The sequence below is a fragment of the Anabrus simplex genome, chromosome 3 (assembly GCF_040414725.1).
Source record: "Anabrus simplex isolate iqAnaSimp1 chromosome 3, ASM4041472v1, whole genome shotgun sequence".
NCBI classification, from domain to species: domain Eukaryota; kingdom Metazoa; phylum Arthropoda; class Insecta; order Orthoptera; family Tettigoniidae; genus Anabrus; species Anabrus simplex.
Genome location: NC_090267.1, coordinates 12,727,116 through 12,744,493, shown reverse-complemented (window position 1 = coordinate 12,744,493; position 17,378 = coordinate 12,727,116). Strand labels below are relative to the sequence as shown.

At 37.3% G+C, this 17,378-nt stretch overlaps 1 protein-coding gene across 1 annotated transcript in view; it reads left to right on the top strand.

Moving 5' to 3' along the window:
* Positions 1–9,366, top strand: part of LOC136866609 (zinc finger protein 681-like) — a 41,588-nt gene extending 32,222 nt beyond the window's left edge. Inside the window, exon 5 of the mRNA XM_068226949.1 lies at positions 7,439–9,366. Coding sequence (XP_068083050.1) covers positions 7,439–8,162 — 724 coding nt within the window. The 3' untranslated portion in view covers positions 8,163–9,366. The remainder of the gene's footprint in view (positions 1–7,438) is intronic.
* The last annotated feature ends 8,012 nt before the right edge of the window (positions 9,367–17,378 follow it).

Here is a 17,378-nt window from a genome sequence, read left to right as displayed (position 1 = left end):
CGCCATCCTCTTGTTCGTGACCTGATCTTGGTTTTCAGTGTTCATCAAGCTTTAAATAATGGTCTATTACCATGATACAGTAAGGTTCACTATATCCATAACACTGTCATTTTATTCCCTGGTTTTTAAATAAACAGAATATACTGTAGAACTTCCCGACCAGACTGAAATATTAGGTAAATTACGTCTGGTTCAGTAAGCTGTCTTCTTACCCGAAGGTTATAACAACATTATTTGTTCGACTATTTACAATCCGTGAATTAATCCAACACACAAACATATGTCTATGGTTTAGGAATTGGGATATACCAGTTGAAGTGATGGCATGTTGTATCTAGTATTAGCTTAGCAGGTGAACGAACAGAAGTTATTCACCTCTTGACTTCATTCATATTCTAGAACTCAATGACAAAACTACTTTCAAGGATCAGCGGATGAGTGTCGCCTCCGGATCCCGAGTGAGTTGGTTCAAACCCGGCAGAGGTCCTCCTGATAATAAAGTAAGGGAGAAAGTCCATTCGACATTCCATGTCGTACCTTGTTGGCATGTGAAAGATCTCTGGTGTCACATTTAGTGTTTACCCGACAGAATTATTTAAAACCCAGCCAGAGACGCAGAAGGGAGATTCGATTTACTCTGTCATGTATTACAATGGAACGTCAAACCTGATGAGCATATAGCCAGATGGCGTCAAATGTCTGCTCACTGTAGCTGAGGCCATGCGATTATTATCATCATTACACATTTCAACACGAACCTTCAATTTTGTATACGTGTTTAACTTTGTTGGTAATCTTTGAGTGCCGTACCTACTGGTAGTTCTTGTGTGTATCTAAATTTAGGCCTAATTGGAATTTTCATATCTATTGTGCTTAGTAAGAAGCTAGGATACGTCCGAACGTAGTTTTAACATTATTGGAGTGTAGTATAGTAACTTATTAGAAATAAGAGTGCCTATTCTATAATTTTGAGTAGTTTTGAAAATTTTGAACTTTAATGGTAATTTTCTTTTCTGTTTTTGCTTGGTAATAACCTGTTGTAATTAGAATACGCCTCAACGTATTTTAAAATTATTGTAGTGTATTGTAGTATCTGTATTTAGGCTGAACGTAGTTGAAAATTATTGTAGTGTATTATAGCATCTTATTAGAAAGTAGTGTGTTTATTCTATTACTGTGAAATATTTGTATAGTATAGTACCATTTCTGTGGTATCTGTAGTAAATCTCTTACTAAAATTCTGTTGTTGTAATTAGGGTAGACTTAACTGCAGTTAAGAATTGTGTAATTCTTGTGTATTATTCTCTGTTTCCAGTAATTAACAGCAATTTTCATCCTGTTAGCGTGTTTTAGGAATAAGAATAGTACAATTAAGTAGTATTGTAGTGTAGTAGAAGCCTATATTAAATAACTTACTGTCGTGTGTTCTTTGTGAACTAACCTAGACAATATTTCTTTCCTTTCATTTTTATTTTGCACATAAAAAGTTATCTCGTTTTTCCTTTTCTCTTCATTATTTAGTAAAAAATGCCTAAGCAGTGCGAGTGTAGGAACTGTGGGTTTGTCCAGGCATTAAGGCATTAAGCAGTATGAGGGAGGAGATGGAGAGCTTGAGGGAGATAATTAGGATACTCTCAGAGGACACGAAGGAAAGTAGGCCTCAAAACAATGTACAGGATACAGTAGGAGAAATAGAGGGATTGGAAGGAAAATGGGGGAATTGTGGAAGACAGGTGGTCTAATGTTTTAAGGGGAAGGAGATTGCAGGCTAAGGGCTCCATTCAGGATCAAAATTCAGGACAGGTGTCGGTGAGAAATCGGTACGAGTCACTGAAGGTAGAACAACCGAGGGAAGATGAGGAACAGGGAACTGTTGCCGAGAAGATTGGAAGTAGGAGAAAGGGAAGAGGTAGGAAAGGGAAATGTGGTGTAGTGGATAGAAAAAGACAGGTGGAACAGGGTCATGGGATGGAGAATAAGGGAGGAGGAAGTAGCTTCTGCAGCTCTCAGGAAGGATAGGACTGACCAGGAGGAGGGGGGGAGAACAAATGAGGTGGGAAGGATTGAGGCTCTGGTCATGGGGGATTCTAATTGTTAGACATTTTGGGAAAGTGCGTGGAGGAAAGGGTACCAGGGTAGAGTGTTATCAAGGAATTAGGTTAAGGCAGATGTTGAAGAAAGTAGAAGAGAAGAAGGTGGTAGTGTTTCACGTTGGTACTAACAACGTAAGACAAGCAGGTATAAGTACCAACATAGTTGGGGATGTGTGGGATCTGGTAAATGCAGCACGGTTGAAGTTTAAGGAAGCGGAGATTGTTATCAGTGGAATACTGTGTAGGAAGGATACTGACTGGAAGGTGATTGGGGACTTAAATGAGACTATGGAGTGGGTATGTGGGAAACTGGGAGTGAAATTTCTAGATCCTAATGGGCAGGTAGGAGATAGGGATCTGCGCTCAGATGGCCTTCACTTAAAGTGCTGTGGTACATATAAGTTAGGAAATTTGTTTAGAAGGTTTATAGGGAACTACATTCAGGGAAACAGGGTGCGCTAGGCAGCGGTGTTAAGGGAACAGGGAACTAGAAATCAAGGAGGGATGACATGAAACTGTTAGTGCTCAACTGTAGAAGTATTGTGAAGAAAGGAATAGAATTAAGTAATTTAATAGATACATACTTACCAGATATTATAATAGGAGTTGAATCATGGCTGAGAAATGATATAATGGATGCAGAAATTTTCTCACGGGACTGGAGGGTGTATCGTAGAGATAGGATAGGAAAGGTAGGAGGGGGAGTTTTCATTCTCGTGAAAGAAGAGTTTGTAGGATACGAAAAAGCAAGCACGAAATTCAAGGGGTAAGGCTCATTTCTAAAGATAATAGACAGCTGAATGTCTTTGGAGTGTACAGACCAGGAAAGGGTACCGCAGATGCTGATTCAGTATTATTTGATAAAATAATCAGCTATGTGGGAAACGATAAGGAAAGGAATGTGATCGTAGCGGGTGATCTCAATTTACCAAATGTCAATTGGGAAGGTAATGCGAACGACAGGAAGCATGACCAAAAAATGGCAAATAAGTTAATAAGGGAAGGGCACCTGATTCAGAAAGTGATGGAACCATCTAGAGGGAAGAATATTCTGGATGTGGTGCTGGTAAAACCAGATGAGATCTATAGAGAAACTGAAGTAATAGATGGTATTAGTGATCACAAAGCTGTTTTTGTGGTAATTAAAAATAAATGTGAAAGAAAGGAAGAGATTAAATTTAGGACTGTTAGGCAGTACCATATGGCTGATAAAACAGGCATGAGGGAGTTTTTAAGAAGCAACTATGATCGGTGGAAAACGGTAAATAAAAATGTAAACAGACTCTGGGATGGGTTTAAAGCAATTGTTGAGGAATGTGAAAATAGGTTTGTACCGTGAAAGGTAGTAGGAAATGGTAAAGATCCACTATATTATAACAGGGAAGTAAAGAGACTAAGAAGGAGGTGCAGGTTGGAAACTATTAGAGTTAGAAATGGCTGTGGAAGTAAAGAGAAATTTAAGGAAATTACTAGGAAATTGAATCTAGCAAAGAAGTCAGCTAAGGATAACATGATGGCAAGCATAATTGGTGGCCACAATAATTTTAGTGAAAAACGGAAGTGCATGTATAGGTACATTAAGGCAGAAACAGGTTCCAAGAAGGACATTCCAGGAATAATGTGTATGAGAGGATCTTCAAAAGGCAGAAGTATTCAGTCAGCAGAATATAAGATTGTTGGTTACAAGGATAATGTCCAGATAGAGGAGGTGACTAATACTAAAGAAGTATTAAAATTTACCTATGACAGCAATGACATTTACAGTATGATACAAAAGTTGAAAACTAGAAAAGCAGCTGGAATTGATAAGGTTTTGGGGGATATACTAAAGACAATGGGTTGGGATATAGTACCATATCTGGAGTACTTGTTTGATTTTTGTTTGCATGAAGGAACTTTGCCAAATTAACGGAGAGTTCCTATAGTAGCCCCTCTGTATAAAGGAAAGGGTGATAGTCATAAAGCTGAAAATTACAGGCCAATCAGTTTGACATGCATTGTATGTAAGCTTTGGGAAAGCATTCTTTCTGATCATATAAGACATGTTTGCAAAATTAATAAATGGTTTGACAGAAGGCAGTTTGGGTTTAGGAAAGGTTATTCCACTGAAGCCCAACTTGTAGGATTCCAGCAAGATGTACCAGATATCCTGGAATCAGGAGGTCACTTGGACTGTATTGCGATTGACTTATCTAAGGCATTTGATAGGGTACATCATGGGAGACTACTGGCAAAAATGAGTGCAGTAGGACTTGACAAAAGAGTGACTGAATGGGTGGCTCTGTTTCTAGAAAATAGGACTCAGAAAATTCGAGTAGGTGAAGCTTTATCTGTCCCTGTAAAAATTAAGAGGGGAATTCTTCAAGGCAGTATTATTGGACATTTATGTTTTCTTATATATATCAATGATATGTGTAAAGAAGTGGAATCAGAGATAAGGCTTTTCGCAGATGATGATATTCTGTACAGAGTAATAAATAAGTTACAAGATTGTGAGCAACTGCAAAATGACCTTGATAATGTTGTGAGATGGACAGTATGCAAAGGTATGATGATAAATGGGGAAAAGTCAGGTTGTGAGTTTCACAAATAGGAAAAGTCCTCTCAGTTTTAATTGTTACGGTGATAGGGTGAAAGTTCCCTTTGGGGATCTTTGAAAATACCTAGGTATAAATATAAGGAAAGATCTTCATTGGAGAAATCACATAAATATGATTGTAAATAAAGGGCACAGATCTCTGCACATGGTTATGAGAATATTTAGGGGTTGTAGTGAGGATGTAAAGGAGAGAGCATATTTGTCTCTGGTGAGACCTCAACTTGAGTATGCTTCCAGTGTATGGGACCCATACCAGGATTACGTGATTCAGGAACTGGAAAAAATTCAAAGATAAGCAGCTCGATTTGTTCTGGGCAATTTCCGACAAAAGAGTAGTGTTACAAAAATGTTGCAAAGTTTGGGCTGGGAAGACTTGGGAGAAATGAGACGAGCTGCTCGTCTAAGTGGTATGTTACATGTGATAAATATCAGTCTTGATCCGTATTGATGATACTTGAATGGAATAATATCAATAAGTTAATTTATTGAATTTACCACCTAATCAATACAGAATGTCATACTTTAGTTGGTTTACGTTGGCATATTAACTAAAATGGTACATGTTTCGCCTTGAATTCAGGCATCATCAGCCAGTATCTTAACTTAAAAATAGAAACAGGCATCTGATTTATATATACATGAAATAAAATTTAAAAACCTTGGAGAGACTAAAATTACAGTTAACATATAGTAAAAGAATTAAAGTTAAGTTGGTTATAAAGATATTACAATGAGTCAGTAAAATTAAAATTTGTGGAAGTAATGGTGATATGACATTAGAAGGTTTCTGTTATAATTAAAAAGAAAGAACAAAGCAACAGTTTGTCATAAACGAGTGATAGGATTGCTAAAAATTATGTTGGCCGACCAGCGGTTACAACGAAAATGACAATGATGGTCGTATTTAATAAAAATGTAGCTTAAAATAACTGTTTCGCAAACAGTTCCACGTCCAACTCAAACATACTGTTACAACACTCACAGTAAGAAGCAGACTGTCAACAATAACGTTCAGTTAATAACGTAATAACGTAACAAACTGCCCTTCATAGTGTAATGATTCAACTGTAACACTTCTGTATCGACTCGAATGTCCATCATCCACACATTCCTAAGAACATTGCAGTATTTGCAACAAATTGAGATGGTCTATAAAGGCCCTATTTAAACATCGTTATTCAACTTCGTATTTTTATTTTTATTCAACTGAACCATATCACCATATGCCATTGACTTTTGATTTATCTCTAGTCAACAAGTATTGACGGACACATGACCATATTTCACTATTATTTTAAGCTACATTTTTATTAAATACGACCATCAGTCATTTTCGCTGTAACCGCTGGTCGGCCAACATAATTTTTAGCAATCCTATCACTCGTTTATGACAAACTGTTGCTTTGTTCTTTCTTTTTAATTATAATAGAAACCTTCTAATGTCATATCACCATTACTTCCACCAATTTTAATTTTACTGACTCATTGTAATATCTTTATAACCAACTTAACTTTAATTCTTTTACTATATGTTAATTGTAATTTTAGTCACTCCAAGGTTTTTTAATTTTATTTCATGTATATATAAATCAGATGCCTGTTTCTATTTTTAAGTTAAGATAATGGCTGATGATGCCTAAATTCAAGGCGAAACATGTACCATTTTAGTTAATATGCCAACGTAAACAAACTAAAGTATGACATTTTGTATTGATTAGGTGGTAAATTCAATAAATTAACTTATTGATATTATTCCATTTAAGTGGTATGTTCTCAGCTGTCAGTGGAGAGATGGCATGGGAGGACATCAGTAGACGGATAAGTTTGGATGGTGCCTTTAAAAGTAGGAAAGATCACAATATGAAGATAAAGTTGGAATTCAAGAGGACAAATTAAGGCAAATATTCGTTTATAGGAAGGGGAGTTAGGGATTGGTATAACTTACCAAGGGAGATGTTCAATAAATGTCCAATTTCTTTGCAATCATTTAAGAAAAGGCTAGGAAGACAAGAGATAGGGAATCTGCCACCTGGGCGACTGCCCTAAGTGCAGATCAGTAGTGATTGAATTCGTTTTGTTTCCCTAATGCAACTATTTCCTTAACGAGCAACATTTCCTTATCATCCAACAGTGGAGGGAAATTATTGGGCTCAAAATATTATAGGTTCTGTTCGCTTATATAGGAATTAGAAAGATATTTCTGAAGACATTCGTGTGGAGATAGGCATTGTATGGAAGTGAAACATGGCCAATAACTGGCTCGGTAAGAAAGAGAATAGAAGCTTTTAAAATGTGGTGTTACAGAAGAATGCTGCAGGTGAGATGGATAGATTGAACCACGAATGAGGAGTTACTGAATCGAATTGGTGATAGGAGATAGATTTGGCTGAATTTACGAGAAGAAAGGATAGAATGATAGGACACATCTTTTGACACCAAGGACTGTTTAGTTGGTTTTTGAAGGAAGTGTAGGCGTAAGCACAGTAGGGGTAGACCATGGTATGAATATGACAAACAGATTAGAGCAGATGTATGATATAATAGATGAAATGGAAAGGTTTGCTCAGGATAGGGTGACTGCTTCAAACCAGTCTATGGACTCATGATTGAAACAACAATACTTGATTTAAATTCCTTAGCATTAAAGAGGGATTCCTTGAAGATTTGATAAATATTGATTTATGTACTAATAATGTAATTGCGTTCTGTTTATCTGACTTTGTAATTATTCTTATGTATATTTCAGCGTGGAGAGTGTTGCAGAAAAACCATTGCCCTCTGGAGAGAGGCCGTACCGGTGTGAAGAATGTGGTAAAGTGTTTAAGAGAAAACATCACCACCGAACTGACATGATAACTCATACTAGAGACAGGGCATACCACTGCAAGCATTGCAGCATGACGTTCACTGGAGTGAGTGCTCTCCGTAAGCACAATTCTACTCATACTGGAGAGAGACCGTACCAATGTATACATTGTAAAAAGACCTTTAGTAATGAACATAATCTGCAAACTCATACTTTAACTCACACTGAAAGCAGGCTATACGGTTGTGAGGAATGCGGCAGGACGTTTACCCGTAGAAGTAGTATTCGAACGCATATGGTAATCCACACCGGAGACAGGCCATTCCGTTGTAAAGAATGTAGCAAAACGTACAGTAGGAAGGATGATCTTCGAAATCACATGGTAACTCATACGGGAGACAGGTCGTATCATTGTAAGGAATGCGGCAAAACTTATAGAGGAAAAAATGGGCTCCGCACGCACATAATAACCCATACCGGAGAGAGGCCATACTGTTGTAATGAATGTGGTAAGACGTTCAACAGGAAAGGTATTCTCCGAAAGCACATGGTATCCCATACCAGAGACAGGCCGTACCCTTGTGAAGTGTGCCGAAGTACTTTTAAACAGAGAAGCCACCTGCGTAGACACATGTCTATCCATACTGGAAAAAAGCCCGTGTAAAATGATGTAATGCAATGGTACCTTTACCGAACGACGAAATCTCCGAAGACATATTTTAATAGATACTTCAGAAATGCTGAATCGATTTGAAGAATGGTATGACCAGTATGATTGTGGCAGTGATGAGGCTGTTTTTGAATTTGAAAAACAATATATACAGCATAGGTTTGAATCATTCTCTGTGTCAAATCTGGGAAGATGTTTGAAGTGCATTCAGGTGGAAAAAATGGGTAAATGATTTCTACATAGGGATTTGTGTACTGTGATAGCAGAAGTGCTTAACTGGCATGTAGTATTAATAAAATTTGATGTGTATAAGATTACTTTGTTAAAAAACTTTTTCTGTTGCATAATTATGATCACAGGTTTTGTAAACCTCTTTATGTATTTAATGTAAGACAACATAAACGTTTTAGTTTGTTTAAATAAAATTACTTACCTAATACAGGGAACTGTCTTTCTGAGGTATGCAGCAGTGAATGGGGAGTGAATGCTATGTGCTATTATCATAGCAACTTGTTAACAGTAAGGTGTAGATTAAGACAGTCTTAGCCCCACCTGATTAATATCATGCAGCATTATGATAGGCTTAAAAAGAGAATGGGGTGTGTAAGCATCCATTATTGAAAACATTGCCTGTCAATGTGGCAAAGCTAGGGTGATGCATGTTATGACTACAGCATCGTGTTTTTAGTAAGGCGGAGTTTTAAGAATTACTACCATTTTGTATCAGAGAACAAAACTGATTTTTCAGAAAATTAAACATAGATGATCAAAATCTTTGTATTATTATAATTATTGACATAGATTTGGCAAAAAAATATATTATCTCAGTGGAAAAAATGTAATTCTTTGGACATGGAGAAATAAATTCCGTTATGATGTCTAATATTTTGTGTGCATTCGGAGTGGGGAAAACCGGTCATTACACTTAGAACACATGGCTTAGTTTGCATACACAGAGCCATATACTTTGCCATTAAGCAGCAACTATAATTTATTACTAAAATAATAACTTTATGTGGAAGAATGCATTTAAAAGTTTTAGTGTTTAAGGTTATATGCTTTCACATGAAGGATGCAAGAATGTTCTACTGCTGGATGCCCTTCCTGAAAACAGATTTGTGTAGAAGAATGCTATTACAATTTTGTGGCAATGAGCAGTACACACTGTTACGTTATAATTTTAAAATTTTATAAGTTGCTAAGTATTCATGATAAACTATGAGCGTCAGCTTATGTAAAATATTGTCTAAGTTTTATGCATAATATTTACTAGACATCTAAATACAACATTAAACTTTTATTATTGTGTGAAATTACCACGTCATCACACGCTCCCGCGGCAATTTGCCGCATTTGGACAATAATGCTAATATCTTCCTTTGTTGTCTCCAAGAATGAGCGGGCTGTCAGGTATTCCTCTCCCCACATCTATGTATAACGACCGTAGCCTAATCCAGTTCGTCGCTGTCTCTCCTCTACGTCAGTTCACATTTGTGTTGGTGGTGTCACGTTATGTGAGCAGATTGCTAACGTGCGTGCTATCGCGTACAAACGTAAGTGAGCATATTGCTAACGGGCGAGTTCTCGCGTATATTTAATATGATACAGTTGTAATATTTCTGTTTTATTGTTTGCGCCATTATCTGGAAACGGATCCGTACAACGTACAACAAGCTACAGTGAGAGATTCAGTGGACAGTATTCCAGAATGTCATTCAAGTGAATTAGGTGAAGATACTTCTGATTATAGTGACGTTGATGAAACAGGTATTTTAGAGCATGTTAATAGTGATTTAGAAGAAAGTGTTGCAGAAGAAACAATGCAACCGTGTGAGGTTGGTAACGAACAACACACCCCACCGTCCAACGAAGCGGACTGAACCTTTCAGTAGGCGCTCAGGGAAACCATTTTCAGGGCTGCCGACAGTGGGGTTCGAACCCAATATCTCCCGAATATTGGATATTGGCCACTTAAGCGACTGCAGTTATCAAGTTCAGTAAAGTTGCTTTCTGTAGCAGCCATATCCATCGAGGATTCTCTTAGTAAGGTAATGTGGTGGTTTTTCATTGCCTTCTACACCGTAGTATCATGGCCGATGACGCCAAACGAAATCCCGTGAAGAGCCACTCCAAAGTCATTCTTTGTACACCCGAAATTGGTACCTACAAGCACTGTTGGCCACTGTTAATACAACTTACTTGAAAATGCCTAAAATATAGTATGCGGCAATTTGCTAACGGGGCGTGCTATGATGTCAGGTCACAGCCTTGGAATTGCGGCAGTTTGCTAACATAGCGTGTTCTCGTGTTGTACAATATTTTAAATTACTAATAATGATTTACAATTCTAAATATGATGTTTTGCTAAGTAAATTCTCTTTCTTACAATGTTGTTGACGTTTTAGAATTGTTCTCTTCATTTTAAAATCAGAGCAACAATATATAACGTGCGTGAGCAAATTGCCGTGGGGCGTGCTGTCATGTAAAAATAAGGGGGCGTGTGATGACGTGTTACATAATGCTCTTTCTTTTATATAATGTTAGCAAAATCTTTAAAAGTCGTTTTAATAAGCAAAATATCATGCAACAACTCTTAAATTGTACACAAATTGTTACTGTCTTAAAAAGTAGTTAAGTTTACAAGCATAAAATATCATATATTGCTTGAAATTGTTGGATACATGAAGATTGTTATGTTGAACACATGTGCACATACTATTAGATGTGACAGTTGCTTTCTACACTAGCAACAACCTTGAATGAGAGAAAATGTTGTAAAAAAATTATATGAAAGTGTGCATAACCAAATATATGTAAGTGCTGCTTGTTGATGTTACTGCACTGTGTACTTGCTTTCAGCTTTTTGTCTTCAACAAACACATTTTAAACACAAGAGTGATGGCTGTAGTAGTGCGTGATGTGCTACCTCTTATTGTTGCTGCTTCTGTCAGATGGAGTACCAGACTGCCCTAAACCAGCAGACATAACACATTACACATGAATAAATGCCACATATTCATAAATTTCTCGAAACCATACAGAGATACACCAAGATGCGTGTACTGCTGCCAGTCGCCATGTTCAGTCTGACCAATAATAATGGAAGTGGCAAATGAAATGCAGCAGGCAATTTGCCAACACAAAATCTGCAATACATGCTAAAACAAATTAGATACAACATGTAAAATTAAAATGCACAGTGTTTATAAATCTTGTGAAGCAGTGTTATAAGTTATTCACATGCTGCACAAAGATATTTATCCTGTTAACTTGTTAAGAATAGTATACAGTAATGGAAATTAGGTGTAGGTTACCACATGTTTGTAAGAATGACTACTAAAAGAGCTTATGTAGTTACGACATGCACCGCTCACTCCGAATGGAAGTGAATGATTTGGTTTGCTTTGAATTGTTATGAATGATTTATCCGTGTAGTTAGGGGATGAATGAGTTATCCGTGTAGTTAGGGGAGCATGCAGCTGTGAGCTTGCTTCCAGGTATTGTAGGTTCAGACACTACTGCCAGCAATGCTGAAGATGGTTTTCTATAGTTTCCTGTTTTCACACCAGGCAATCGCTGAGGCTGTAAGCTAACTAATACTACAGCTGCTTCCTTCCCTCTCCTAGCCCTTTCCTATTGTCACTATAAGACCTACCTGTGTCAGCGCAATGTAAAGCAAATTTAAAAATAATATTCTTAGCTATCATATAATTCATTAACTGTTTTGACAAAGGTGATGTTGGGAATAGTATCCCATTTTAAAACACATCAAATGTATTTATCTTACTTAACGTGTCCAACCAAAATGTAGAAACAGAGAAAGGGTTTGGACACACATGGTATTTTTGGACATAAGTTGGGAAAAAATTATGAAAAATTCATGTATGGTCAATACTTAGGCTGAAGGTTGGTTGGATCATCAAATGTTCTATTGTCAGCTGCTATGGATAGCCTAGGCATCAGTGAAGAAGCATACTAGGAATATGAATAGTAAGGTAGTTTCCTGTTGCTTTCCTCACAAAATTAGTTTTTGCTGTTACATGTAAGTTTGCTACTGCATGAACCAAACGACCGTATGAACAGCATTTTCATACTATTCATAGCAAGGACTGGTTGCATAAGGAATATTATTACTCGTGCTTCTCTCACTTTCATATTATTAAAATTATGTATATGACTGGACAGACAGACTAATGAAAGTAACAAAATTGTTTCTGTGCGTACTAAAAGATGCAGTGCATTGTAAAAACTAGGTCTCACTAGCAAAGACATATAGTAATATTTTTGTTACAATTTGCTTTACATTGCAGCAAAACACACACACAAGTTTCGACTTCAAGACTTGGCCTACCAATAGGGTGCTACTTACATACAAAATAGCCCATAGTTATCGCGGTAAAACTCTTCAGCTATCATATTTCTGTGCTAACCCAAATAGCTTATGTTATAGCTAGCCTGGTAGCTATGGTCTGACACTACAAGTAGCTGATTTGAGTCGAGTTGTTTGGAAAAAATACTATTAGAATATGGGCTCATCTGGGGGGGTAGATTCGGGTCTTGCTGGGTAGGGTAGCTGCATATTTAAAATGTCTTATTACTGAATTGTGTATACTAAAAGCCTGGATTAAATTCATTATTATTCATCTCTCGGATAGGGACATAAAGCATTAAGCAGACACTTTAGTGTTATTGACAGGAGTAGGCTACATGCTAACACCGAGTTTCACCTTATTACTATCCTACATCCAGACGCATACGTTGACTATGGATGATAAGTAGAAAGCCTTTAACAATGCATGTCAAATATGTTCTAAAACTCTCCCGACATTATAAAGCTATACAATAAATGCTTAATACATACATACATGTAAGTATGTATATATGTATAAATGCTTAAGTTAGGAAATATTCTACTTGCGCACACACGCGCACACACACACACACACACACAGTATGTTACAATATTTCTATAAGTCAGCATGTTTCGTGAATTTCACTATAAAATATGCTGATGTTATAGTTCACATGTGTGGATATACATAGCAAACATCTACAACAATTAATCTTTGTATTTTAAGTATTGAAGTAAATATATAAAGAAAGCTCAGAATACAATGCTTCACACGCTCGTAATTTGTTGAGACTCGTTAGTACTACTGTTGACAGTAATGTATTTTTCAAGTAGGTAATGTGAAAGACTTTATTGTTACTTAAGATACTAATTATGGTGAATATATTACATGTATTAGTAGTCGAACTACATAATCTCATATCCAAAAGAATTTAGTAAACAACTTTAAACTTAATTGTTGAGTATTTTTCTAAACCTGTAACTCTACAACTCCACTGTAAAATGGTTTTGATCGCATACATGATGTTGCATCCTTTAGAGCCGGACAACTAACACTGCTAGTTGAAAATGAACAGTTGACTATGAATGAAATCCTAAATCAACTTTACAGCTACCATGTTCTTTATAGAGTTTCCAATACCAATATATCCATTTGTGGCTAGAAAATTAGCTAGTAATTATATACATTATTCTTCAGCATTAGTAGCACTATACTGCACAAAGAGTACATATAATTGTAACTAGAGAGAGAGTAGGTTTGAATATTTTATATAAATTATGTTTAATACAACAAAGCAATTTGTTAACAAATGCATTCCTCCTTTCTAGATTTCTTGGAAATGTACATTACAACTAAGTTGGCTGCCCTCGTTCGACAGTGCTACTGCAGTTCGAAAGCCAACCGAATTACCAGTAAGTATTCCACAAATAGTCTAATTGTTAAGATGATAGTACCTTAAACGAAAGTTTGAAGCAAATGTTCCTAACTAATTCTAAACAACATCTAATTAGCCTACTCAACCAATGTAGCAATGGATTCAGAATAAACGTGTGGGTAGATGGTTTAACAACTTTATTAATGCCAACGCTTATTGAAAATATGCAGGACATAATTGCTTACTGCATTATGTTAGTCGAAGCATTGAACAGTACTTCAGCATTTAACATCGACATGCATACTGAGCCATGCAACTTAATAGGTGAGTTATGTAATTCATGTTTTAACCCTTTCACTCCGGCGTAGCGAGTATGGTGGCATGACCCTCTGCAACGGGTGGTTCACCGAGCCCACTGTATGGGATACTTGCCTCGCTCCACTCTCCACTCCGCAGTCGGCTCGTGACAGGCAAAGTGTAAAAGTATTTTATTTTATTAGCAATACATATTCGGTGAAATGCTTATGATTATATTTTTAGCACTTTTCATCCTCCTAGCACAGAAAGAGTTACGATACTCGTATTAAAAACAGCTGAAAGGAACTTTACATGCATGCATTGTGCAGTAAACTTTTCAATCGGGAATTAGCTGCGTCGAACTTATGTTTCTTCGGATTCAGGTTCTACTTTTTTCCAATTTAGTTTGCTGCTCGATGGTTCAGGCACCTGATCTTAATCCTCACTATCTTCAGTTGAAGCACACAAGTAGGCTTACCATTTAGACGACGAAGCGGTAACTGGAGTAATGAACATGCCTGAAGTGGAAGGTGCGATTAAAATCGTTCCATCACCAGAATTAGACGACAAATCACTACCATCTTCTTCAAAACCACTAACCAGTATGCGGCCAAGAGCTTCCTTCGCAGTACATATTTCCACCCTCAAAAGGCCTTTCACAATTTCAAAGCGATTGAAAGCTAAAACGAGAGCATAAGTACGTCAGCACAGGCGAGCAACTAGGCGCGAAGTGAGTAGCACACCGGACACATTGCTGGTTACTCCTGTCATATGGTGATCATAGCCGTAACTATAGACTCCCAAGACGGCCAAAAGAGACCTCCAGCAGTCTATCGTAGCGAAACGGACTACAGGCGAAATACAGCAGTCCCAAGGGTACATGGCACAGCTCCTTCCCGACTGCTACAGCAGTCTACCGGAGTAAAAGCGTTAAACTACGCATGTATATATTTGTTCTTTATACCGTAGCACAAATTGTGTGTTTAAAGATCCTACATTTGACCTTGCAGCTTGTTTTACACGTTTTGAAAAGTATGTGCTACAACCTTTAAAACCATGTGTTCTTCAGTAAACACATCACTCCAAGTTGAATTTAACACACATACAAGTGAGGACGAAAAAGTTAGACAGTTTAAGGTCAATACTAAGAATCAAACCAATACAATGAGTACTAATCTCTGTGAGTGGTATACTAATTATGCAGTGAAACAACTTTATGCAAAGCTAAGTGAATTTCAAGAATGGGACTCGGGATGGGCTTTGTGTGAGTTGTTAAAATTATGTATTCAGGACTTCATGCAGACAGTGCTGTAACATTGCCAAAGCTGATTTGCAACCGAAATGCTGTAGTAAACATTCTAAGCAATAATAAATGTTACTTTGCCTGGGCTGTAACGAGTGTTGTATATCCGGCAGAAACACATGCAAACAGAGTAAGTTCTTACCCACACTAGAGCACGGTATTCAATTTACATAAAATTCCAATGCCTGTAGAACTTGAACATTTAGCTCGGTTTTAGCAACAGAATAATCTGTGTCTGAATGTTCATGGAGCACAGTACGACACTGGTGATTGGTAACATGCGAGTCTGCAGAGAGAAGAACCCTTTTACACTAATACCTATCTATATTACACAACATCATCACTCTACACGAAACATTAACTTCTCTTGCTTCAAACAAGTGAAACTAGTTCTAGCTACCACATGTCTCGTACAGAATTGTCTAAGAGTCATGGGCGCATACATGTGTGTGAACGGTGTTTGTATTATTTCATTCTCAATCTAAATCAGAGCAACACTCAGTTGCTTCCTGCTAGTATGATTTTGCCAACAAAAGCAGATAATATCACACCGTTCAAAGCATTTAAAAGGAAAGGATCAGTACCATTCCTTACCTATGCTGATTTACCTTAAACGTATAGATGTTGCAGAACAACATACGAAAATCGACATATTGCACACAGCATTGCATACTATCTTCACCATTCTTTTGAACAAGAGTCTTTACCGCGGTGCTGATTGTTGTGAATGGTGTGTCGATCAACTCTGTGATATCAAAACTATTGGTGACAGCTACTCTTGACATTCTCCTAGGCTGAGCAGCAGCGCTACTACAATTTGTGAACACCCTTTCATTCAGAATAATTAGTATAAAGTACGGGATCGTTGCCATCTAACTAGAATGTTTAGGGAGCCAGCACATATTTCATACAACCTTCTGTACAAGCGTCCAACCCATGTACCAGCCACCTTTCACAACCTTTCTGGTTATGATAGTCATTTTCCAATATGGGATCTTTTGCAAAAAAAAACAAGTGTCTGTTAAATGACTCAGAACCAGACAAAACTCTGGTAATGTAACCCTTATACCTTCTAACACAGAGCGCTACAAGTTATTCGTAAAACCCTTAACATGCTCTTTACAACAGCAATTTGTTGATTCACTCAATTTTTACATTGCTCTCTTGAAGAGTATGTTTCGTATTTAAACGAAAAGACATGCGTATTACGCATTCCTTCTTCCCTAACCCATCTGAATTTAGTCTCGTACATCAGAAGGGTGTGTTTCCATATCAGTATGTAACTAGCATAAGAGTTCTCAACGAAACACAACTACCACCACAGGAAGCTTTTTACAGCTCGCTAAAAAACAAAGCCATTGATGTTGAGCAATATGACAGAGCAAAATATGTGTGGGAAGCATCCCACTGTCGCTCTCTTGGTGATTATTCACATCTCTACTTAAAACAGATGTATTACTTCTTACAGAAGTGTTTGAAAGTTCTCGTATTTTATGCAAACAAACTTGTGGTTTAGATTTAGCTCATTACATTTCAGGGCCCAGTTTTTCTTGGGATGCATTGCTTCAAAACCCAATGTGCAGTAGGAGCCTCTTGCCAATATCATATACAGTAGAGACAATACGCGACACTCAGCGAGATATCGAGGGACAGCTATTATAGCTCTCTCTCTAGCGGATTGACCTGAGAACTACTGATTCTGTCATAAGAGCACGTGTATTTGAGTGTGAAGTTTTTGGTGTTATTTATACGTTTTCAGTGAGTTGACATAATTAAAAAGTAGCGTGTGCCATTAGTTGATATCTCCTCTCAACATGAGGGGAAAGGTATGAGCTGTGTTTGGCTGCAGTAACTATGAAGTAGTGAAGAATGCGCGGTCTTTC